This window comes from Lactuca serriola, chromosome 1 (assembly GCF_051521515.1).
Source record: "Lactuca serriola cultivar US96UC23 chromosome 1, Lser_US96UC23_V15, whole genome shotgun sequence".
In the NCBI taxonomy this organism is placed as follows: Eukaryota; Viridiplantae; Streptophyta; class Magnoliopsida; order Asterales; family Asteraceae; genus Lactuca; species Lactuca serriola.
The window spans coordinates 109,702,116-109,729,436 of record NC_136408.1 but is presented as its reverse complement, the minus strand read 5'-3'; the positions used below and the strand labels follow the sequence as shown (position 1 = coordinate 109,729,436).

Below are 27,321 nucleotides of genomic sequence, written 5' to 3'. Positions count from 1 at the left end.
ACATAATTAGTGACTAACTCATATACGCATTTCATCCACCAACCACACTGAGAATTATTTATATAAAGAAAAATTAAGGGAAATCTTCAGTTTTAATATTTTAGGTCAGTTTAAGGTTTAATCCTTCAATTTGTTTTTTGAACAAAAAATTCCTGCATATCAAATTTTATACAATAATATCTCATTTTATGTTAAAAAAATAAAATCTATTTGGTTAATTTGAGCAAAATATGAAATAATCAAAACTTTTATATTAAAAAAATAAAAGTTAAAATTAAACCATAAAGTAATCCAAAATACGGAGAATTTATTGAAGATTTCCCAAAACTAAAATAAATATAATTTTAGTAGGACTATGACCTCCACTTAAATATCAATAAAATTACTTTAGGCCTTACTATATACCGTGCATGTTACTTTCATGAAACGTGAAATGTTTTCCCATTTAAGTTACTATCAATTCAAGAAATTTCAGTAATGAAGAACATATCATGGTGACATCGAAATTCGACAAAACGATTGACATAAAAGTTATTTTCCGCGAGACATGATATATATGATTTGCAACATAATTCTGTATGCAAGGTTCATATACAAGATGTTTACAGATTATATATGCATATATGCATACAAGCTTAATTAGTTCTTTTATAGATTGCTGAATGATGATGGTAGGCTTGTTTTAATTACCAGCCTAGCTAGCATGAACAGAAGAATTATCTCAAGTAGGGATTTTTAAACCACATTTGAATAAGGAAGAAGAGGAATTAATTCATCGGTATATATAAATTAATGCTAATCAATTCAACATATATGCATCAACATAGTCGTGATCTCACATTTACCATATATATATTTGTATATGCATGACTGCGAAAAATTAAATAACCGGGTTTCTTGTAGGACTTACATGTCATTGCCATTGAATATGATAAGAGAAGCAGGCTGATCGGGCAATAGGCAGAACAATTGCCAAACTACGTATACACAGAGAGTAATGCTGTGAAAATTCCAGATTAAACATTAGCCATATGTATCACACTATAATATGGAATGAGTTCAAATATATGATTAAGGGAATTTACGTTAGCAAATATATATAGCTCATCGTCTCATCGTAAACACTTAGGTGATAAAAAACAAATTTGACTTGGATCGAACAATTAAATACTCACCTCCCAAAACATAGATGTAGGATTATCCACAAGGAAGCTATTATCCAACTTGATTCCTTGTACGCTATCCACACCTTAAATAGCATCCACTCTTCTTGTTAAACAAAAAAAAGAGGAACAAGAAGTTCCTACAATGTTTAAGAGTTGCATATTGCAGCATGTGGTAGCTAGATATAGATCGATTCGCAATTTAAATTATTTATTTTAAATGCATCAAAAGCCCAAAAATTGGAATCGTGAAACATCGATCATATATGAATTAATCGAATGAGAATGAAAGCGACTGGTTTCGTATTTAAGCTGCAAATGTGTATGTCAAAAATGCGACTATCACTCTATGAATGGACAAATTATTTTAAAGACATATTATATCAAATAACAAGTTTTTCTTAAAGCAAAATAAATGATCAAAGAAAAAGTATATCATTAAGTTAGACATACCGATAACATCACAGCATGGACATAGAGGTCAGTCATGTTTGTTAAGATGCACCTGTTTTCATATATTATTTATTAATGTCCTCTTTACATTGCTTATGAAGGAGAATCATAATTAAAGATTGAAGATTTTTTTACGTACTTTGAGAATGATTCAGCATAGGATCCAGATATATCTTTAATAAGCGTGTAAATCAAAGCTCCCAGTGTCAAACATGCTAGTGTAGAAAACATTACTCTTGCAGTTACAACAGAAATCCCCGAGGTGTGTTCCCTAAGCAAAATATATAAATACAAAATACACGTAAATATCTTTACAATATGTTTGATATGATTAATGATGCAATGATCAGTGATAAAAATCAAAGAAAAATAATCCCAGTTTCTCTTATTGAAACCGGAGATATTGTTAAAAGGTAATATATATATATATATATATATATATATATATATATATATATATATATATATATATATATATATATATATATATATATATATATATAAGAAAGCAAGTAAATGATGATTTACAGTGGTCAATTGAAAAGAGAACATGGAGAAATAAATAATTAGTGTAACTCAAAAAACATTTACGTACACTTTTCGTTTCAATCGTAAAAGGTTTACATTTTAATTAAAGACACTAATGGAGCTCAATACATATAAATATGATGGATCCAGTAATGCCCATATATTGCTATTTTACGGGTCAAATAATATCATACTTTAATCTTACCTTTTATGACGTCTCACTAACACAAAATATAACGGATTTGTTGAAGATTCTTCACGTGATAACTTGAAGAACTGTACAAGGACGTATCCAACGCTAAGAAGGCTGTAGAGGGTAGTATATATGATATGTAAAAATTCTATCATTATAACGAAAACAAAAAAGACATATTATTTGGAAGTGGCTGCATATTTATTAGGGTTATCGGCACACATAATCTGCTCCATGAAGGCTAGTTTGCAAACTTAAAAGTGAATATAAGAAGAACTATTCTTAGGGATAATGTTATAAAAACCCTTAAAATTTTCAGGAATTTACGGTTTTACCCTTTGACAGAATTTTTGTTCATTTATACCGCAAACTTGTAAGAAAAATTTCGGTTTATACCGGCCCATTTTACAGGTTAAGCCGGTAACCTGAATAGCTGCCATGACACCTAGACGATGAGTTGGATGGACTCGGTAACATGCCAGACACGTGGCGGTGACATGCCAGACATGTGGCGGAGAGTTGTTATATTACTTCACCAAGTCCATCCAACTCATCGTCCACATGTCTTGCCAACTGCAAATTCCTGAAAAACTTTAGGGTTTTTGTGACATTATCCCTTATTCTTAATATACACATGCAAAGTTTTAATTAAATCAGAGGTAGCTTCCACTTAAAGAAGATAGGGAATTGAGAAAAAGCATGATTCTGAATTTGCTGCAAACCTAGAGCCATATACAACCAAAATCATTTTCCCGTTAATAATTTAAATGGGTTCATGTCATTTAGGATTACATCATCCACAATGCATAGTTCAATGGTAGAGTTAAATGAGGTGACATGTCTAATTGACATTCAATGGATTAAACCCTATCATTATAAGATGCCATGTTGACATTCAATGAATATGTCTTTAATTATTAAATATATCTTAAATTAGATTTAACTTATAAATATATTTCATTGAACTTTATAGAGTTTAATGCATTGTATGAAAACTTTGGTAGAGTTGTATGGAGAGTAAAACGATAATCTGTCAATCCATTAAACTCTAATGAGTTTAATGCATTATGGATGCCCTTAAAAACTTTCACTCTAGTTATTATTATTATTATTATTATTATTATTATTATTATTATTATTATTATTATAGAGCAAGACGAGAATACTGTAATGAGTTCAATGCATTGTGGATGTCAATTTTCATTGCATTTATTATTTTACTAGTTTATAACTAGTGAGAATCACTATTATAATTTTTTTTAAACTTCATAATAAAAACTCATAATTATTAATCAATTCTTTTAAATAAATTATTAATTAAGAGATATACTAAAATTTTAAAGTTATTATAACTTCAAATTTAACATAGAATTAGAAAAAGTGAATTTCATTTTTAAACTTATTTGCCTAATATATAATATAATTAGAAAAAGCATATTTGATTTTGAAGTGATTTGTCTAATATATATCTCTAACATGTGACATAATATTAATGAGAAATTGTATTAAAATGACATATGACAAATATTTTTGGACAAAAAGACTTGAACTCATGACCTCTCAAATGAGAGAATCCCTCCTTACTATTAGGCAAAAGACCATTTGGTAATCACAACATTATGTGTTCATCCATTTATGAACTTTACTCTTTTACTTCACATATAAACTACGGATACGAGATACAACTGGAAAATGACCATAGTCTTTTGACAAACTTAGCTTTCATAAGAAGTGACCTTTGAAGATCTGATCATATGTTTGAAATTAAATATGTAAGTAATATTAATTCTTAAGAGACTTGACCATCATGCAAGTTGCAATAGGTTCGCTCAATTGATTATGAAATTGATCAAGTTTTTGAATAAAGGATAGTGCTTGTGGTGTAACAAATGTTAGAACTTTAGTCTTCGCTAATGGTTTCTGATACTAATGGTTCTGTTGGTTTCTAAACTTTCACGAATGATCCCTAACTCCCTATGGCTTCTAAACTTGCACGAATGGTCTCTATGGTTTCTAAAACTTACACAAATAGTCTCTAAACTACATAAAACAACTGATTTTCCGCTTTTTAATTTTTTTAATATTTTTTTAGTAAATTTAGTTATTAATATTAAAAAAAACCCCTACCCACCCCACCCCACACTGCTCTCCCCCCCCCCCTCCTCTTGGTATTTGTTTCCTTCACTTTTCTTTTCTCTCCCTTACGCCTCTTTTCCTCACCAATAACCACCGTCTCCATCCACCGCCACCACTACAAGTATGGAAAGAACAATAGTCTTTCCAATTCTTCTTGTTTTTTTTGACATCTTAATATTTTATTTAAAAAAGTTAACAAAAAGTTAACATATAATCACAAAGGAATGGAATGAATTGGGTTTGATAACCACATATTCCGACTAATAGAAAGCTTCTTATTTCTAAAAACAAACCAATAATAGAAAGCTTCTTTCCGATTCTTCTTCTTACCAGCGAAATACAAAAAAATCACATTTCTCCATAACTTCACTATCACCCTTATTCCGTCGTCCAACCACAATAATCACAACTTCAAAACATCATCAATACCACCCTCATTCATTTCAACCACCAATATTTTATCTTCTTCACCCACCATCACCCTCATTCACCCTCTCCTCAAGCAACTAAGATCATGACCATGCCTTCCCTGTCTTGACGCTAGAAACATCTGTTTAGACCAACATCATCCACCTGCCAAACCACCTGACTACAACTAGACTTGGGAAAATCCATCTTGATCTGATTTTTTGATTGACATCAGAAAATACAAACCTTTTGACATGTTACTTGCACCGTAGATACCAACCCACCTGCAATTTTCATGTTCATTACCATCTCCCCAACAATATCAACGTTGAAACCCACCATTGGCATACACATACAAATTAAAAAGGGGTGCCCTATTATTGATCTATAGTGAGTCAGAAAGTAGGAGGGTAATTGTGAGTTTCAATGGAGGGCAAGATATCTTGTATTTACTCGATTATGATCAAAATGATGAACAAAAGGCATGAGTCCTCAGATTTACAACACATGTAAAGAATGGCGATGGTGGACTTTAGACGGTCGTAGTGGACGGTGGAGGGTTGCGTCGGAAGAGGAAGAAGGGTACATTAATTTAAGAGGTGGTTGATGGGATGGTGGAGGGTTTCCCCTTCTACCATTGGATTTCTCGACGTCATCATTGATCTGGACCAACATTGATCATTGAATATGGTCCAACCTCCTTTGATGCCTAGAATCTAAACTTCCCCTGTCTGTCATTGCAAATCTATGGGATTAAGTGGATGGATTTTGGCATCGGTGGGTTAGGTTAGATAGACACAAATATGTAATTTTGAGATTGGGGAGATCGAACACAAAAAAGGTGGGTGAAAGGAGTGTGGGTACGGGTACGAGTAAGTCTAAGGCTAAGGCTGGATGTTTTCTTATTTTATTTTCTCATTTTTTAAGCTAAAGTTAATTAAGGAAAAAAGAAAAGAAAAAAGAAAGGGTACGTATAAAAGATCTTTTATATGTCCGTGGGACCAACTATGCAAGAAATTGAAATCATGATGATCGTTAGTATAAAAAAGAATTAGTAAGAACCGAACCTTTGATAAACCATATAGACCATATATGTAATTTTGTTTTAAAAATATGTAAAATGATCATGTGTAACATGACATATAACTTCCATAAGTAATATATAATTAAAAACCCTTTAAAGAGGGCATTATAGCCCAAATATTCTAGTGAAATATAAAAATGAATCAAAGTTGTTAAACAATTCATAAGCTGAAAGAAGATTACCTTCCTAGAACATACATCGATACGGCGAAAATAGCTGCCTGGATCCAACTTGATTCCTTGTAGAAAACCCATGCCTAAAAATAACCAGTATACAACAAATTAATGTCAATTCACTTGATTAAAAAAGATGTGTACAAATATATCCTAGTGAATGCAATTAATCATATATATATATACCATGAAAAGTGGTCTAGGTTTACGCAGTGTGCATAAATAGACATAAGGTAAAGATTACGAGTTTCTAAAGTGATAGTGGGCAGACCGATCATCTCACTTAATGGATTGGTCATGTCATTCAACAACACATTGTATTAGCTAATTAAGACTAAAGGGATTAGGAGGCCCAAGGATGCCAAAATTAAGCTCATTGTGCTCCCAACACGAAGAGAGAGAAGAGAGAGACAGTGGTAAAAGAAGGTTGTGATTGGTGTATCTAAAAGGTTTCGCCACCACTTCCCAAAAAATGTCAAGGAACATGCTATGCTAAACTGATCTGACACTGTGTTAAGATCACCACCACTCTTTATATCCTACTTAAGTGGTGACCTGTCGGATAAAATGAATCAACAATCAGCTCGGATTTTACAATTGTGGGTGGATATTCGGTTATTAGCGGTTGCGCTTTTTGAGTATTTGAAAGGATTTTCCATTCCTTTTGAATTGATTGTTTCCTTTTGCATTAGACTTATAAAACGTGTTGATAGAACTAATTCATTTTTTTGAATAACAAAATACTATTCTTGTGAGTTTTGAGCAATTCGATATCGTTTTCTTGTATTTCCTTTCTTTAATATTTTTTCTGCATCGTTTCACACACACACACACTCACTAGTTTGAGATGATCAATAATAGCTGAGAACCACATGTTGAGTATGATTCTTTTTCAAATGAAAAACAAAGTTTGTCCTTCGGTTAATCCGCATCAAAAGTCTAAAGGAGAAAGAAGCAACAACTTAAACTTATAAACGATATGAACATTCATACGCCTATAACAGCAGAATATACGGAAAACTCCATCAGAACTGCTATTCCCCACCTGCAACCAATTTGACAAAAAAATAAAATAAAATAACTCGTGGGGAAACTGATTAAGAAGCGAAACCATCAATAATTTACTTGAATCTTTAAACTTCTCTACCATATAATTTGACATTCATAACAATAAAATACAAGATTAATCGAGATAATTCTTGAAAACAAATCGGAGATAGAGAGTTCTCTACATTAAGCCTGTAATTTAATTAATAATAATAATAATTACCTGGCTCCAAAGTTGAAACAAGAAATAAAACCATCAATGGCGAATAGGTAAGCAAACGCAACTACCATCACACAAAACAATACCATCAACAACGCCCTCACTGCCACTCCCACGGCTGTTGTTGTCACCATTATTTCTCCGATGAATGTTGGAAGCACCTAAAGTTTTCGAGCCATGATAATTTAGAAGATGAATATATAGTAGCAATTTAGATAGGTATTTGTGTATTTTTAGTAAGGTTGTTGGTTTTTGGCTTCTTTTATAATTATGGCAATTGGAAACGAATTTTTGTGTGTATTTAATTTTGTTAATATTTTAAATTCCTATCACTTTGAAATATACTTTTGTAAAATGTCAAAAGATCATTGTAGAAGTAAAATAAGAACTTAAAAATATATATATCACCAAAATGTTTTTTTAACTTATACCCATACTGATAGTCGAAGAAAAAAAAACATTTTCTTAAACTTATATATCTTCTATCGAAAAAAATAACTAAGACTATATAAATTTATTATTCTTTTAACATCTACCCATATTGATATTCGATTTTTTTTGGGATATAACGTAAAATATGAACCATATGCACATCGGTAGAAAATCAACTTCATTTGTGTATATATGCATATGATGCACATTTTATGTTAAAAAATCATTTTTCCTGAAAACATATGTCAGGTTGAATCCAAATATAGATTTTGTTATCTGGCTCATTCTCGTACGTATGTTCAATTTATTGTTGAATTTGTTTCTAAGTCATTAAATTTTCAACTGTCAACTTCTTCCAATTACCAATCTGCATTTAAACTAAATTCTAAAAATAAAATGTATCACAAGGACCGAAGTACTGTAATCGATCAATATCTATTATTATTAAGTTGGTTTTTATTATTAAGACCATATTTAAAAGATACGATTTTCATTTGAGAAAAACATAAAACAGGTTAATCAAATTAACCAATTTTCAGAAGAGATTAGTCAAAAATCAGCAAAATACTTAAAATAGCCAATGATTTTGCAGATGAGTCAAAATTCAGCAAAATACTTTAAATAGCCGATGTAAAATCGTTAATCATAAATGAGCTTGGAAAAAATGAATTCAGGCTACAAAGATACTAACTGTTATAAGATATGGGCCGAGAAATGGGTCTAAGCGTATCCCCAATATAAACTTTTTTTTTTTTAAATCATTTTCTCGTTTTTTTAGACCTTCATTTTGTATATACTAAGAAATTATCTCCAAAGAAATGACACAAGATGACAACAATCTACAAGATATAGTAAGTTTTTTCGTCATTTATATGTTTGATAGGTTTCATGTAGCATTTCATAAGTTTTTTGTAGTATTATAACTACAAATCAAATACTTTTCGCATATTACTTCAAAAAATCTCATATATACATTGAAAATAAAAGATTAATTTCTATGAATGCCATTTGGGAAAATCTCATATCTACAAGGTGAATCAGATATTTTTCACATATTTCGAAAATGTTATCTATGAAAATTTATGATTTTCAAGATAGAACTGAGTTTTTGCAAATGATATGTGAAAATATTTTATTTACATCATATATAGTAGGTATACCGTATACAGGAGCGTTGGTTATTATTTGTTACGAGGTTTATGACTTCTCAACATGACTGTAAGAATATACAACAATCTACTTTCTAGATGAAGTTTTGTGTTCCTTAAGGGTGAAAAAACAAATTATTTATCTTTCAAAGTCAAGTCACCACACTTTTAGATTGCATAGACTATTAGAGGAATGGCGGAAGACCAACACAACCAATTGTTATGCATTTTGTTTTGATTGAGGGGATCACTAGAGATTGTGGTGTCTTCCTTTGCATTTTCTAAAGCATTCGGTGTCAAGCCATCCTAAATATAATGACTCAAGATGAAGCACCAACTATGAGTTTTTGTTTTAGATTGGCTTATATTTTTTGGGGATCTTGTGCAAAATGTCTAACACGTATAAGTGTAACAATCGTATGGTGTCTTCCTTTGTTGATTACTTTTTATATTGTACCCACCAAGATACGTAAAAATTCATGAATGATAATTTTTTTTTTCATTACCACTACAAGAAAACAAAGCATTAGTGGCGACGCCTTTAGCGGCGACACCTAGCATTAGCGATGACGCGTAGTATTAGCGGCGACTATGAGTATTAGCGGCGACATTAAGCGTATTAGCGATGAAACAATACCGGCGACGCATTTGCAGCGACATTTCGCCGCTAAAGGTATTAGCGGCAACATGCATAACCTTTAGCGGCGACACGTGTCGTTGCTGTTGCCAAATCTTCTTGTAGTGTACTTAAATCAAAATAATATTTTGGAATAACCTTACAAACCCATTACACAACCATTACATTCATTACAAACTTAACTTCCATGGTTACTATTAGATGCATTTGATATGCATCTTTTAGCATATCTTTTCATTATTTTCCTATCATTTGCTAGCCTTTTCCCTTGTATTGTGATAAAATGTGTATTTATCATTATAATTACATAATGCCCCATACTACTCATTTTTGTTATGATTATGAAGGTAAATTAGATCAGAATGAGAATATGACAATTAGAGGATCCATTCGAGGATGCATTGGAGCTGAATTGGACATTGGAATTGATGATTGATGCTAAAGAGTGATCGAGAGCTATTTTAAGAGAAGAATGAAGTTCGTACTATGTAAAATTGGATTTACATGATCATGTATAGCTCCCAAGGATTATTTGATACCTCTTTTTATGCATTTTGAAGACTTGAAGTAAAAATACAATCAACTCTCAAAAACATGAATGTGTTTTTGATTGTGTTTCTCGTATGCAATTTAATTGTACTCTAAAATCCTCAAAGACTCCCCAAGCTCAAAAATAATAGCGTGGTCAAGAAAACACAATTGTGTTTCTCACAAAACACAGTCGTATTATTGCTTTGAAGCCCAAAAATAGAAATATACTTCATTTATCTGGCTTTGGATGAGCGTTTAAGAAAAACTTGATGTCGTTTCTCAAAAACACAATCGTGGAATTGCCCGAGATCTGTATGCACCTACAAATAATGCATGTTTAGCTTTCTAACAACCTAACTTGGTTCTAAATAACTTTTTGGGGAATTTTTGAGGGTTTCCGGTGAAGATCGAAGATCCGAAGAATATGATTAAGTATGTTTCTTTTGTTAGTAAGATTTATTGTTCAGAGTTTATTTCCATCTTTTGTGATTTATTTTTAGCCATGTCCAACTAAAACCCTAGATTTCTGCTTCGCACCGACTCGAATTTTTGTGGAAGTAATCATTAGGATTGAGTTTTGGTTGAGATTGCTGTTTAATTTGATCAGTTTCGTGTTTAACTGAATGTTTGATTTTGGTTTAATTTTTGTTGGCGACTTGAATTGGTATTTGATCATTCTAGTAAAATGGTTATTAGAATCTGTAATCGTTTTAAACAACCAGTAATAAGTAACAAATATTAAATTGGTTTTGTGTTAAGATTTAATTCTAATATAAACTGATTAAACAACTTTTTACGTTTCCGAGCTTTTGAGAAGTATTGAACTTTATTGAGAATTTTTAAATTGTTATAAATACTACTTTTGTAGATTAATTAAGAGTTTGTTTGGTTAACTTAGTAAAAAGTACAGTTTACATCAAGGATCATGTTTTCTTTAAACAATTCGATTAATGAAAATTAATAGAGCTTGTTAATGATTCCAATACTAGTATAGGCAGAACAAAATTCAAACAATCAAGTTGAAGGTTATTTGCATGAGTAGGAGAGACATTACGGAAATGAAATTGCATTTAATTATCTGAATTTTTATAAGTTATTTAGTTGTATTTTATTTAATATAAACTTACATTTAATACTACTTTTAATTATCAACCTCCGCATCCCCCCTCCCTTTTTTTAAAAAAACTTTTGTCAGACTAGTATGTGTCTTACACAAAAGGGCATAGACTTTAGGATGTGTCTTTGTGGATTCGACATTGCTTTCTTGTACTACCCCTTAGTGAAAGCAATAATTAATTTTTATACCCCTTTTTTATTTGTTTAGGCGCTTACGAAACACTTAAAAAATTGGCACCGTTGTTGGGTGTACGAAACCACTGATTGTTTTATGCCAATATCCTCACGTACAACTACACCGATAGGGTTTGATCCAGAGATAGAGAAGACTGCGAGAAAACCGAACAAATGATTAAAACTACAAAAAATTCAAGAGGGTTCTCAACTTCATCACATTTTCTAACACTGTAGAAAACTGATCTACAAGGCAACCCCTTAAGGAACGAAATCGAACCTAAATTTTCATCCTACACTAAAGAATCATGATCTTCAACCTCCCACAGTAAACGATAAGCATAGTCATCATCGTCCGACATATCCAAAAATACCGAATCCTCCAACTTCGAACCTGAAACACTTGCTCACAAATCAACCATGAGTGACAGAGAAGGCGAAGATAGGAATCTCATACAGTAGGCTACACAAGAGGTCACTTAACAACCACTTTTTATTACTTTTCCTACTACCCAAAATTTCAAACTTAAATATTGGGTTGATGCACCTCCTCCTCACATTCTGAAGCCTTAAAAACAAATGCCTACATAAATTCCTTAGGGAATTTCATGTCGTCAATTTCGGAATAAATTCACACACCATAAAAGAAGATCATATAAAGTTACGCGCATTCCAATTTCCAGTGCATGACTCAACTAAAGAATAGGTTCTATGATCTCCTAACGGATTATATAACCACACGGACTGAGCACGCAAAATTATTCCTGAAAATGTTTTTCCCATAAACGATAGTTTCAAAACTTTGTAGACAGATCCTCAGAATCAAGAAAGCAAAAAGGAAAGTTGTACACACCTATTAGGAACGTTTTAAAAAGTTGCTTCTTCGATGAACGTAACATAGATTGAGTGATTATCTGTTGTACCAGTGTTTCTGTGAAGGACTCACAACCATGGAAAGATATTTGATTAATGCTTAAAGAGGTGGATCGTTAGGAAATATGAGACCAATCCAAAGCTAGGCGTTAATTGGAAAACTGGTGATAGACTCGAAGTATTACGCAAATGAAGAAGAATGGTATACAGATCAACCAAGATGAATGAAAGAGATAAGAAATCCTTATATTGAAACACTTGTATTTGAATTGATGAAATTCGTTCTTCAGCTATTAAAAGATTAGGAAATCGAACCCAAAATTAAAGCTTGAAGAATATATTTGAAGAACGGGCACCCAAACAGACATATGCCTACTACTACAAGAAGATACCCAAGTTATCCAAGTTGTAGGAGGTTACCAAGGTCAACAACAACAATAGAGACAATTTGATCAACCTCGTAACAACCAAACTTGGGGATATAATCAGAACAACTTTCAGCAAAGTTCCCAACTAAACTTTTTGATGGGTTTTAGCCATAAGAACATCCTATGTGCTCATACAAACCCTAATGCTTGGATCTAGGTTTCTCTATTGTACATGCAATTCATTCAGGACTATAAACCCTAGATCTAGTATATGATAATCAATATAACATATAAATTAGGGTTTAGATCATACCTTGATTGTTATGTAGCAATAACAATCTCAAATCCTTCTTGTATTGACTTTAGAAAGCTTAGAGTCACAAATGTCACTCCTCTAATGGTTCAAAAACACCAAGAGCAAGAGGATGAAGAAGAAAAGAGAAGGAGGCTGCTCAAAACGTGTGGAAACCCTAATCCACAAGTTCACCACGTTTTTGAGCCATAAGGGTCCTTTAAATAGAGAGGCTATTAGGGTTATCTAACAGGGAAACCCTAATTTGGATGCTTACGCCTTAAGCAACCCATGGACTCCTTCCTTAACAAGCATTGGACGATTTCTAATGGGTTTCCCCATAGAATTTGTTCAACCTTATTTATAAGGTAATCCATAGCCTAATTGCAATTATCTTATAATTACAATTCCAGTCCCTTAAGTTTAATTAATCTCTTTTAGTCAAAAACTTAATTCTTATTAGTTCTTGACTAATATTAATTAAACAATATGATTTCTCCTTTAATATATTATTCTCATAATATATTAATAAATCATAATTAATCCTTTCTCTCCATAATTCATCCTATCAAGTTGATTTGGTGAAGGCAACCCAAAAGGACCATGCACCATCGGGTCAAGTACATACCAAAATAGTTATGGACTTACACACTAATCCAACAGTCTCCCACTTGGATAGGTCTAATAACTATTCTGCGTATGACTTCAGATCCTGATCTGCAATCGTAGCTTTCCAAAGCCACTGTCAACTCTGATCTTATCAGATACGCTTGTCCTTTAGATAAGGGATCATATATTCCTCAATTCTTGATATCATATAGATATGAGACATGAAATATAATCATTCTCTCTATACTATTTCCCGACTTCCGATTTATGACGACTGACAACAGACTATAATTGAATACATCAATTTAGTCCCGGCTTGGCCAAGCACTTAGGTGCCATCACTAAATCATCGAGAGGCCCAAAGAGATCGCTTTTATCCTACTTTGGATAAAAGGAACGGATAAACTTTGACTCAATGCTCGCTTGCACTCACTCACCGAATCACACACAACAATATGTTTTATAACACCAAGTTACTGGTGCGTTTACATATTATCAATGTGCAACCGACTCGCAAGATACAACTCACACATCTCGGTTTCAAGAATATAAGATGTTATCATCTCACTAATCACTCATGATAACAATCCATGAAGTGATCCAAGTGAACGTGGGTTTAATCCAATGCTCAAATCATATTCATAAGCACTCATGAATGTTGCAGCAAACATTTGCTTATCTACCCTAATAAATAAGAATGATTTTGCCACATGTCCTTCTCTCATTCAATTTGCCACATGTCATTTGTCATAATTTAGAGATATATTTATTTTCCACTTGTCATTTATTTCATTTTCCATTTCTAATATATTATTAATTAGTTTCCATAAATTAAACCTACCATAATGATATTAATTTCAAATTTTAAATTTTAAATTTCAGTTTCAATTTCAAATAAATTTACAGTTTAAACCGTTGTGTTTAACATTTTATTATAATTAACTTGTTTAGTATACGGGTCTAATAACTAAACAATAATTTTAATTTATTTATTTTTTGCATGTTTTTTTTCTCATAATTTTTATTTATTTCAAATTTCAAATTCAAATAAACTTCTCATTTAATCGTTTCTATTTAACATTTTGTTTTAATCAACCCATATAATATACGGGTTTCACAACTAGTGTCTAATACACTTAAGATAATCCACACACCAATTCACGACAGTCTTCATTCATATCTATTTCCAACATATGAACGACTGTGGTCCGTTTGAATAATTTGACTGTTCTGAACCAATTAAATTATTCAGGAAGTCAAAACATGCAAAGTGAAACACAAGAATAATACTAATCCCATATGGCCTCAAACCTTCGAGTATAAATAAAAGACCTTTTATTTATCACCATATCCATTACTCATTATTTGTTGTTTCGGGTAATCAACTTCTTACTTGAATTACAACACTTGTCCCATGCTCTTAGCATGTACACAATGTTTACCTATGGTTCTTACTTTGTGAAATAGATCAAATGAACACATTTCCAATCATACTCATTTCACAACTCCCAACCCATTCTACAAGTGAAAGAATATAATATTCTTGCCACTTATAGAATATGCTAGATTCTAACATTTTATGCAATGATCCTTTCGTAATGTCATAGCACAAAAGTCACAATGACCATTGCCAATGAAATTATAAAGTCCTCTATCGGAGATTGTTACAAGACAATTCCTTAGATTTGATGTCTCTCACACAAGGTACATTCCTTCGAACACCCTTTTGCATAAAAGTTTCTAATCTAGACATTGATTCTCAATATCCAACTCCCAATATGGAAACCTTTCCATACTTACCATATGACAACTCATTATCAATAGAATCATATCTATTCATAATAATGTCAATACGGTCCATCCAATACTATACTTCCAACTACTCACAAGCGACCAATCCTTGGCGAACTTTGGATTGTCCTTTGATAGTTGTCTAATTATCTTAGTCAAAACTGATTCTTGTCCTTTTTCTCTCTTAATGTGCTAGACATTTGGAAAAATTTTAGAATGGTCAAATATTATGGCATTTGCAATCGATCCTATACCCGAAGCGTATGGAACACGATGCATAAAGATTTGATACTTTATCAATCTTCTGCCATAATATTTTATGTGCTACGTTCTCACAATTCGAACTATGAAGAGGAATGCCATGATCATAATCGAAATTTAAGAACACACTATGTATCCTTGACTAAAATTATTAACATTCCACAACCTAAGCCTTTAGATTTGAAATGAAGCATAATATTCTCTCCCTTAATTATAGAAAAACAACTATTCAACCCTTATAACTTTGCAAAGTATGACTCTTGTTTTCTATAATTAATATTGCTAACTTGCAATACTTGCCTTAATGATCATACAAGCATAACATTTATGCTCCCACTATCACGATGATTATTATAAACATAACACTTATGCTCCCACTAGCTTTGACATGCATTCAGAAACAACTTAACAATGCCTATTGAATTTCTTTAAGTTCATATTTCTAATACCCAATGCTTTGATAATCTTTTATCAAGGCTTCCTGAACTTATACACCTTTGTCTTAGATAGCTCATATGTGTGTCTAAACAATTTAGACTAATTGCCAAATCTCACAATTCGAACTATGGAAAGGGATATCGTAACCATAATCGAATTCGAGAATCCAATTTTCACAATCACTATCTTCTTAAAATCTCTTTTAGTGAAAGCATTTCCTCAGAGTCATTTTCATGAAGGAGGGAATCTTATGACACTTAGATTTTAATGATGTATGTGTTCCTATCCATGTGAATTTGTTAAAACCAAATTTTATGAAAAATTCAACCTCCTATGGACCGAACTTTCTCAATCTTGATTTCTTGCCTTATGGTAACACGGCTGCCGACCATGTCTTCCAAGTAGTTAAGCAGCTCACCCTTTCCTATCAATGTACTTTCCATTGATCAAGGTCCTTGCCTTTTATGCGTTCAAATGAGAACTCATAGAACTCACATGCATAATTAACTCGATTGGAACGGCACAGAAACAAGATAGTGTCAAATCGATAGGTTGTAAACCTCAACTCGTGTGCTAGTGATGATCGATAAGGTTTATTCTTGATTTGTTCTTGAAACCCTTCAAGACCATTAAGGCTCCCACTGACTCCTTGACATATAAGATTCTCTTGTCAACAAGCATTTCTTGACAAACAAATATTCAAGAGTTAGTGTAGCTTTTATCAAGACAAAACACTTCATAAATTGGTCCTAGTTGGTCTTTGTCTTATCTAAGACATCACAACTTTCCAATTTCAAATGTGCAAGAATAAGAAAACCTTTTTCCAAATTCTACATTTGACGAATGTTATAAACCTTCTTAAGACTTGTCACTCAATGTCACAATCTTAACTTTAAGACTTGTTTTGGAACGAAGTATGATTGACTTCTTGATTTAACCGTTTCTTCAATTCTTGATTTCTCTTCTCAGACATATAATTGTACTAAGACTCACTTAGAGGATCAATTGAGATATGGTTCTTAATCATTAAGACCTATCATAAAACATAATAAAATGTACTCTCCGTTCTTCTTAGAATAGAGAAACTTTTATCTTTCTGCCTACTTGATTCTTCTTATTCGTTTTGCTATTGATTTAAACCTTTTTTTTTAATCAATTCAGAATTACGCTTACTCTTATAAGTATAATCATATTTACTAAACCTTTAGTAAATCATGACGAATATCTTTGTTATTCTTGTGGTGGACTTGATCAACACACAACTTTGTGTACTCGATCTCCTAGTCCTTCACTTGACACTTTGTCAACAAATTAGTCTAATTTCCAAATATGAAATATCTCATTCATCATGCAACCAAGTTGCATGATTCCAAGTTTTTGTCCAATTGAAACTTGGGTGATGAGAAACTCTCCCTATTTGGTAAATTCTCGAAATTTCCACAAATAACATAATTAAGAATCACATCCACTCATTGTAGAAATATACGAACATCAATTTTTTATAACGATTTCATTGCAAGGAAATAAATAAATAAATAAATGAGTCAAACCAAAATTTATTTTATTCATAAAAGCAGCGGAAAACATTCGTCCTTACAATGCAAAATCAATTGAAGAGCTATGTAGTCAAATATTCCTAACAACTCTATCATAACTCTCTAAGCTCAAAATCTAATCTTCAAATCAATGCGATCGAGATCCATTTCTTCGTGATTAGACTTATCTTGCTCTTTCATTAAGCTTCCTCTCTTTTCACTGATCCTGCAAAACATTCAAATGCAATCTTATCACATCATGTATTAAGAATCAACGAATAGGAACTTAATGGAGTTAGATAGTGGATTTTACCTGAAGCGCAGCCATACTCTTTGACTCTCCCATCTTCTGGACTCTTCAGGCTCTTAGGGCAGACTTGTATCCAACGCCCTTTCTCTTGGCAGTAAACAAAGGTCGGTTCTCCTAGAACGTCCTCGGAAGCATGGTTGGTTGTTTTTCCCAACAAATACGCTCCATTGTTTTGCCAAATCATTTCTGATTCAACAACAATGAGCATGTAAGTGAGGTCAATGAGGTTTTCGTCATGATCCATCATATATTACTTTCTTTTGAACTCATTATATGATTCAGGAAGTGACTGCAGAACCCAGTTCACAGCCAACTTATCAGGGAATGACGCACCCAACATTATTAACCTATCGATGCGTGATTTCATTCCTAGAACGTGGGCACACACGGGTTTACCATCTTCATGTTTCATTTCCAATAGGGCTTTAGTGACATTGAACCTTTCAATTCTTCGATCTTGTGGGTTAGGGAGAATAATTGGAGGAGGTGGAGGAAGTGAAGCATGATTTCTTGTTCCTCGATCGAATCGTGGAATATCATCTTCATGTGGAATGCTTGTTCCACGGGATTTGGGAAGACCATAGTTGTCGTACATTGACATCTACAAAACGGGAGAAAAATAAATTCAAGTTAGTTGATAGATTGAGTCCTTAATAAATCACCCAAATGAGATATTAAGGCTAAGACCCAACACAATATTCCACAACTCGGGAGAGGGATGCCATAACCCAAATTGCAGAACATTTGAAGGTAAGTGAATGACGATTCACTAATTTTCCACCATGAAAAACGAAAAACTAATTAAGTTTTAAATGCTTTGAAAACTCCTAGATCCTTTGAGATTCATTGAACTTTTCAATGACATGTTTAAATCTCGATATGCCCCTCTAGTTTGTGACTGGGACACCGAGGATCACAAAGCGGGTGTGAATAACCATGCAAACTTACATGGTGCCCCCACATGTTACAATCACCTATTCGATGTGCCGGTAAACCACACACGCTCCACCGAACTATGACAAACATTGAGTCACCCTTTGCTACCTTTGTTTAGAACCATTTAGTGTAGCGGTTAACTACACACACTCCACTAACGTCTTCGCAAGGGCACAATGTGTAATTTCATGGAATTGCATCAATTCACTTTTGCCTAAAGTAACTAAGATTAGGAATTTGTAAAACATTTAGTTACTTTTGTACTTCATTATACTTATAATGGAAGGTTTTGTCCTATCCTACCTGTTCGGATAACGACCCTCCACTAGTCAAGAGTGCGGTGGGTAAGAGTGGATACCCATTCAATCGCCATTTTAGAGGCAATTTCCTTAAACACCCCTTATAGACCAGCTTCGTGAATGAGGCCTACTAGCGATAAGACTAACTTTTACTCATACATATATATATATATATATATATATATATATATATATATATATATATATATATAATGTTAGAATTTTAATGTTATATATAGTATACGGTGTATTTTACACTTTTAAAATACTAGATGGTCTAATTTAACAATTATACTTTTAATTCAATTAGGTTGTGAATCAAAACTTTATGGATTTATTAAATCTCTTTTAATTATACACCTTAATTAATTAATAAAACCATAAGGGTGTGATTTGAACTTTTCAAAACAATACTAGGGTTTTAGAATTTAACATTCCTAAATTAAACCTTTAATCAACTTTTAAATTCCAAAACTTGAGGGCAAGTTTTGAAACATTTCAAAACATTAGGGTTTCAACTATTTAAATTTCAAAACAAAACTTTTGAGTTCAAATTTAAACTATAAAACCTAAAGGGGAAAAATTGAAACTTTTCATAACACAAGGATCAAATAATAAATAATATAAATTAAACAATTAATTTTATCATTATCTATATTTGACCTAATTTCAATTTCTTGCAAAATAAGTTACCCAATTAATACAAATAATCCAACTTTAATCATATAAGGAAGTTATTATCTAATCAATTGGTAATTATCTTTTGTTTAATCACGGATATACTCATAAATATGTATAAAATCGGATTTTAATGACCTAAAACAGATAAGGCAAGTATCCATGAGTAAAACAACAAGAAATCCCGAAATCCCCTTTTTCTGAAGCTCGAACTTGCCGAGTAGCCTTATGGACTCGTCGAGTAGGAGCCTACTCGCCGAGTCCACAATGGGACTCGCCGAGTTCATCAGGCAGATGGGCTAAAAAATTATTTTGCAGCTTGAACAAACACACAAGGCATCAATAAAATAGAAACCAATCAAGGCTCTAATACCACTGATGGGTTTAGCCATAAGAACATCCTATGTGCTCATACAAACCCTAATGCTTGGATCTAGGTTTCTCTATTGTACATGCAATTCATCCAAGACTATAAAACCTAGATCTAGTATATGCTAATCAATATAACATATAAATTAGGGTTTAGATCATACCTTGATTGTTAAGTAGCAATAACAATCTCAAATCCTTCTTGTATTGACTTTAGAAAGCTTAGAGTCACAAATGTCCCTCCTCTAATGGTTCACAAACACTAAGAGCAAGAGGATGAAGAAGACAAGAGAAGGAGGCTGCCCAAAACATGTGGAAACCCTAATCCACAAGTTCACCACGTTTTTGAGCCATAAGGGTCCTTTAAATAGAGAGGCTATTAGGGTTATCTAACAAGGAAAGCCTAATTTGGATGCTTAATCCTTAAGCAACCCATGGACTCCTTCCTTAACAAGCCTTGGACGATTTCTAATGAGTTTGCCCATAGAATTCGTCCAAGCTTATTTTATAAGGTAATCCATAGCCTAATTGCAATTATCTTATAATTACAATTCCAGTCCCTTAAGTTTAATTAATCTCTTTTAGTCACAAACTTAATTCTTATTAATTCTTGACTAATATTAATTAAACAATATGATTTCTCCTTTAATATATTATTCTCATAATATATTAATAAATCATAATTAATCCTTTCTCTCCATAATTCATCCTATCAAGTTGCTTTGGTGAAGGCAACCCAAAAGGACCATCCACCATCGGGTCAAGTACATACCAAAATAGTTATGGACTTAGACACTAATCCAACACTTTCACCAAAGACAACAGTTCCACCATCCACTTGGATTCCAGCAACAACAACCAGTTTTTTAGAAAAATCACCAACAATTTGCTTTTCAACCGAAACCAACTCAACAACAAATTATGTAACTCCAACATTTCTTTGGAAAACATTGTGAAAAGTCTAGCCACTAGCACCCATGCTTTCCATAATGAAAATAAATTGACCATCAAAAATATGGAACAACAAATGGCACAACTCCCCAACTCAATTCTACAAAAATACTCTCCTGTATCTGAATAAAATGGACGCTCTTGGTCAATCGATCCATGATGACCAAAATAGAATCCACTCTGTGTGCTATCTTGGGATGCTTCGTGATAAAATCCATCGTGATGTCTTCCCATTTCTATACGGGAATCTTCAACGGCTGCATCTCGCTGTGAGGTCGTTGATGCTCAGCCTTGACGTTCCTGCAAGTCAAGCACCGCTCCACAAACCACGCTATATCCCGTTCCATGTAGGGCCACCAATAATTAGGGCAAAGAACCCTATACATCTTCTTCGCCCCGGGATGAATGAAGAATATCGACTTGTGAGCCTCCTCCATCAGAACTTGGCACACACCACCCTAATAAGGAACCCATACCCTCCGATGCAGGGTCAACAATCCGCGACTATCATAATCGAAGGAAGCCACCCAACCCACAATCTGCTCACACTTCCGATGCACCTCCTTCATTGCCTCGACCTGGCCTTCCCAAATACGTTCGTTCCAGCAACGAAGCAATCTGTCACACCCCTAAACCAGACGGCTAAACATCCGGGGGCTTGAGTGACTTCATTCTTCTGGTATCATCACAATATATATAATTGAAACAAAACATGATCATCATCACACATGCAATAATACAACTGTCATTGTTTATAAAAAGTATTGTATTTCAATATTACATGCCAAAATATCCAACGTATGATGATAACAAAACATAACAAAATATCCAGACATTCTTGCTGATCAACCTGCTTAACGATTTCCTAAGAATACAAGTTAATTTGAAAAGGTCAACATATATAATGTTGGTGAGTTCATAAGCATTTTTGAGTAAAATGTTCTGTACTACTTTGTAAACACCAGAAAATCCGATTTTTTATGAGAAAAAGTTTGAAATGTTTGTGTCCGATCTTGTATTAATGTTTATGAGTGAACGAAGTTAATGATCCCAGACAACCCGATGTTGTCTGTTTATAAAACGTTGTGATCTCAACACCCTAAGACTGAGTACTAGTGTGTGTATGTTACCGAGTTATCAATTGTTTCCCGTAAATTTTATAATGGAGTTAATTCGTCTATGTGAGTTATTATAACCATACTTGATAATGACTAATCCGAATGTCATGACATTTTTCAGACACCGACGTGTTTAAGGTAAGGTTTGTCACTCTAGACTAACCTAGTCTAACTGTAGCGAACAACTCAGGTGTGGGGTATCAACCCTGTATAGATCTATACACAAACTCCCGCACTCTCTCCAGGAGACTCTGGTAATAACTACATGCTACGGTTGTACACTCAATAGGTTCCAAACAAAGTGTCTCACGGGATCCTTAATTGAATTTATGTGAACATGAAATTGCACAAAGTATATTATTTCCGTGTATATATTTAGTTTTAAAAGCCCAACGAGTATGTATGTGAATGTGTGGAGTCCTCAAGCATGTAGATGGACCACGAAGGTCCAATAAACATGTAAGATATCATCCAGGCCCAATAAACATGTAAGAGGACAACTAAGGCCCACTAAACATGTATATTATATTCCAGGCCCAATAAGAAGTGTAAATGGCATAATTGATCCGGTTGTTGTTACGTTGGTTGTTAAGTTTAGTTGTTTACCAAAATGACATAAAATTCCCACTTTTTGTAAGAAGACATTTTTGGTCCTTAAAACCGAAAATTTACAATTAAGGCACAATTTTAGTAAAAATGACACTTGAGGTCCTTTAAAACCAATATGTTTACATATAAGGGCTTGATTAGAGTGAAATAGCATTTTTAACCCCACTTTTGTCAAACATATCTTTTTTGGCCCAAAAGATGTGAAATCCCAACATGAGGCCCATTTGTGAAAATTTACACTTTTAGGCCTTAGAAAATCATAAATACTATAAGGATCCATATTTATTCAAATAAATTCTTTCAAAGCCATGAGTTATGCATACAAACTTTACTTTTTGAATATTTTGTCTTTTTTGGCCCTCTTATGTAATTTTTCCTAGTTTTAAACAGCCTTGTAATGTGTTAAACTTTTTCTTTGCATAATATGTTGTATGAAGTGTTATGTCCACAAATATCATCATATTTTAGTGTATTTTCGAGCTCATGATGTTTATAACACATAATCACACTTAACTCATGAAAAACACACAAAATCATGCATATACACATAGATCTACACAAAACGACTTGTATTCTCCCCCAAAACAGTAAAAACCAAAAATAGGGGGTATGAACTCACTTTGGGGTGTTGGATTCGGCTTTTGGTGAAGAAAATAGAGAGAGTTCAGCCCTAGCAAGCTTTCTTGAGTAGATCTCGAACTTATGAGGTTTCTAAGGAACATAGATCATGAAATGGAATGTTAAGAGAAGTAAGTTCATCATGAACATGAAGCTAAACACTTTGATGAGTAGTAGCTTACCAAGATGAAGGGATTTTCGGTGACAACCTCTTGAAACACACACCAACCTACGAATTTTAGATGGAGAAGTTGTAGAACTATCCTTGTGTTCTTTGGGAGGTATGAGAGGAAATGAAGAATGTGATTTAAGTATGAAGTGAAAAATCGTGTTGGGGAAAGTCTTATGGTCGAGAATAGAAGAAAAGGGAGAGGGAATGATAAGACTTTTCCTAGAGGTATGAGACTTCATTGTTATATGGAGGGTATTATGCGTGGATACTCACCATGCAATGGTGAGGTGTCTCCCTTAGAAAATTTACCATATTATCTCCTTTTTTTTTACATGTATACATACATATATATATATATATATATATATATATATATATATATATATATATATATACACTCAAATTTGAGAATGAGAGGAGAAAAAAGAAAAAGTTTGGGCCATTATTGAGTATATTCGGAATTATAAGGCTCATGAGAGGAGTTTTCATCCCATTGGGCCTATATGAGGGTTTACAGCCCAATAATGCTAATTAAAGGGGTTTACGACCCAATAATGATAAAGAAAGGGGTTTCCGGCCCAATAAGGCCCATGAAAATGTGATGGAACATTTTAGGCCCATTAGGCCCAATAAGAGGATCCTGGTCCATTCTGAGGTTGAACCGACACATTAGGGTTTCAAACCCACGGTTGAGTATATGAGATGTATTGAATTAGGTTTTGAACTTCACAAGTGAATTTCGGTTCAAATAGTTGTTTTTGGAATGAGAATTAGTACATAACATCAACTTCGATTACAAGTTACACAAGAGTTGAGTACATGAGGACAAAAATTCCTAGCTAAAAATGCTCGTTGTCACATCATCCCACCGTTAGAGGGAATTTCGTCCTGACATTCTATTGAAAGATAGAACTATGAACGAGAGAATAGGTGAGGGTACTTCTGCTTCATCTGGTCTTCGTGTTCCCATGTGAATTCTGGTCCATGCTTAGCATTCCATCGAACCTTCACAATCAGAATGCGATTATGTTTTGTACACTTAACTTCCCTATCCATTATCTCAAGAGGCTCTTCAACGAATAAATATTTTCAGTTACGTTGATCTCATCAGGGGAATGAGTAGGGTTTCATTAGATAAACACTTTTTCAGATTCGAGACGTGGTACGTTGCTGAGCTTCGCAGGTAGCTGCAACTTATATGCCACCGAACCAATTCGGGGAAGAATCTCGAACGGCCCGGTGTATCGCGGATTTAGTTTTCCCCGTTTCCCTAAACATATTATCCCTTTATAGGGAGAGACCTTTATTAACACCCGATCTCCGACTTGGAATTTCAAAGGTTTTTGTAGTTTATCAACATAAATCTTTTGTTGGTCTCGTGATGCTTGTAGTCGTGCCTTGATTTGGATGTCGTTTCCCGAATGATCTCTGGTCCTATAAGAGTTCTACTTGGTGATTTTCCTTTTGCTAGTTGGGTGTCACCCACCTCAGCCTAACAGAGAGGCGATCTACATTTGCGACCATACAACGCCTTAAAAGGAGCAACCTTTATGCACATGTGATAGCTGTTATTGTACGAGAACTCAATTAAGGGCAAATGGGTATCCCATGGTTCGCTAAAATCGATCACACGGGCTCGGAGCATATCTTTGAGCGTTTGGATGGTTCTCTCACTTTGCCCATCGGTTTGCGAGTGGTAACCAGTGCTCATGTCTAGTTGTGTTCCCATTGTCTTCTGGAGCGACTGCCAAAATCATGAAGTCAATCTACTATCCCGATCCAAGATAATAGATACTGGTACCCCATGAAGTCTCATGATCTCTTTTATATAGATTCATGTTAATCTTTCCATCTTATATGATTCCTTTATTGGCAGGAAATGGGCGGATTTGGTTAACCTATCGACAATCACCCAGATAGCATCCAATCTGTCCGCTGTCTTAGGTAATTTGGTTATGAAGTCCATGGTAATACTTTCCCATTTCTACTTGGGTATAACTGGCTGTTGTAACAACCCCGAGGGCTTCTGATACTCCACTTACACTGGCACATGTGAGACACTTGCCCACATAAGTGGAGATCTTTTCCTTCATAATCATTTAGCAGCTCATCCCACCTTCGCTACTTCATGTTCAGCTCCTTTTGATTGAGAATGTGTTGGAGGCTTTTTTGATCCATGAAGATGGTGCACTTTGTACCATATAGGTAGTGCATCCAAATATTTAGGACGAATACCACAACTCCCAGTTCGAGATCATGGGTGGTGTAATTCACTTCATGTGTCTTCAATTGCCTGGACACGTAAGCTATCACATTTCCATGCTGTATGAGGACATAGCCTAACACTTGGTTCGAAGCATCGCAATATACTACAAAATCTTTGGTTCCCTCTGGTAAGGATAGCAATGGAACACTACAGAGGGCTCGCTTCAAGGTTTGGCAGGCAACTTCTTGCTTGCCCGTCCAGTCGAAGGGTACGACTTTTTGTGTTAGAATGGTGAGGGGCTTGGCTATCTTGGAGAAGTTCTGAATAAATCGTCGATAATAGCCTGCGAGACCCAAGAATTGTTGAATTTATGTTGGTGGTTTCGGAATCGCCCAGCCTTCAATGGCTTTGATCTTGGAAGGATCCACATGGATTCCCTCCTTACTGACTACTTGACCCAAAAAGTTTACACTGCGAATCGAGAACTCGCATTTGGAGAGTTTTTCATATAGTTTTTCAGCTCTTAGAGTTTCCAAGATTTGACGGAGATGTTGATCGTGCTCCTCCTTGCTTCGGGAGTATATGAGTATATCATCAATGAAGACGATTATGAAATTATCGAGGAATGGACGGCAAAGTCGATTCTTGAGGTCCATAAATGTTGTAGGGGCATTTATTAAACCGAAGGGCATCACAACGAATTCTTAATGGCCATATCGAGTTTGGAAAGCAGTTTTTGGAATGTCCTCTTCTTGGACTCGGAGTTGATGATAACCGAATCTCAGATCTATTTTAGAGAAATAACTAGCCCCTTGAAGTTGGTCGAATAGGTCATCGATCCGTGGAAGTGGGTATCGGTTTTTGATGGTAAGCTTATTCAATTTCCTATAATCAATGCACATTCATAAGGATCCGTCTTTCTTCTCGACGAACAGCACCGGAGCTTCCTAGGGTGAGAAGCTTGGCCAGATGAATCCTTCATTCAACAGTTCACTTAATTGACTAGATTACTCCTGCATTTCGGTGGGAGCTAACTTATAGGGTGATTTGGCAATTGGTATTGCCCCTGGTACAAGGTCAATTTTGAATTCGGTTTGTCTCTCGGGTGGTATTCCCGGGAGATCTTCAGGGAAGACATCGGGAAAATCTCATACCTATTGGATATCATTGATGTTCATCTCTTCCTTTCGCTTATCTACCACATGAGCAAGAAATGCTTGGTTCTTTTTATGCAAGCAGTTTTGTGCTTTGATGCACGAGATAAGACAAAGATTGACACCATGTTTATCACCACAAATTATTAGGGTTTCATGATTGGGGAGGTGAAGGAGAATGAATTTCTCGTGACACATAATATCAGCACGGCGGGGGCTTAACTAGTCCATGCCGAATATCACATCAAAAATCCTAATATTTATTGGTATCAAATCTATTTGAAATGAATT

The 27,321-nt window shown here is 34.0% G+C and overlaps 1 protein-coding gene across 1 annotated transcript; it reads right to left on the bottom strand.

Moving 5' to 3' along the window:
- Positions 1-1,530: 1,530 nt before the first annotated feature.
- LOC145060120 (uncharacterized) lies at positions 1,531-7,539 on the bottom strand. Its single transcript, XM_079007843.1, has 7 exons — positions 7,409-7,539; positions 7,132-7,231; positions 6,148-6,221; positions 2,350-2,451; positions 1,756-1,887; positions 1,617-1,668; positions 1,531-1,563 (listed from the first exon to the last, which is right to left on the bottom strand). The coding sequence occupies exons 1-7, from the start codon at positions 7,537-7,539 to the stop codon at positions 1,531-1,533; spliced, it is 624 nt and encodes a 207-aa protein (XP_078863969.1).
- Between the last annotated feature and the right edge of the window lie 19,782 nt (positions 7,540-27,321).

Bases quoted from the DNA above. Each gene is read 5' to 3' on its own strand.
- LOC145060120 (XM_079007843.1), bottom strand. From the start codon at position 7,539: ATGGTGACAACAACAGCCGTGGGAGTGGCAGTGAGGGCGTTGTTGATG. The intron at 7,232-7,408 runs GTAATTATTATT...CTTCTTAATCAG, and splicing joins TGTTTCAACTTTGGAGCCAG to TTTCCCCACGAGTTATTTTA. The intron at 2,452-6,147 runs GTAATCTTCTTT...TACCCTCTACAG, and splicing joins TCGATGTATGTTCTAGGAAG to CCTTCTTAGCGTTGGATACG.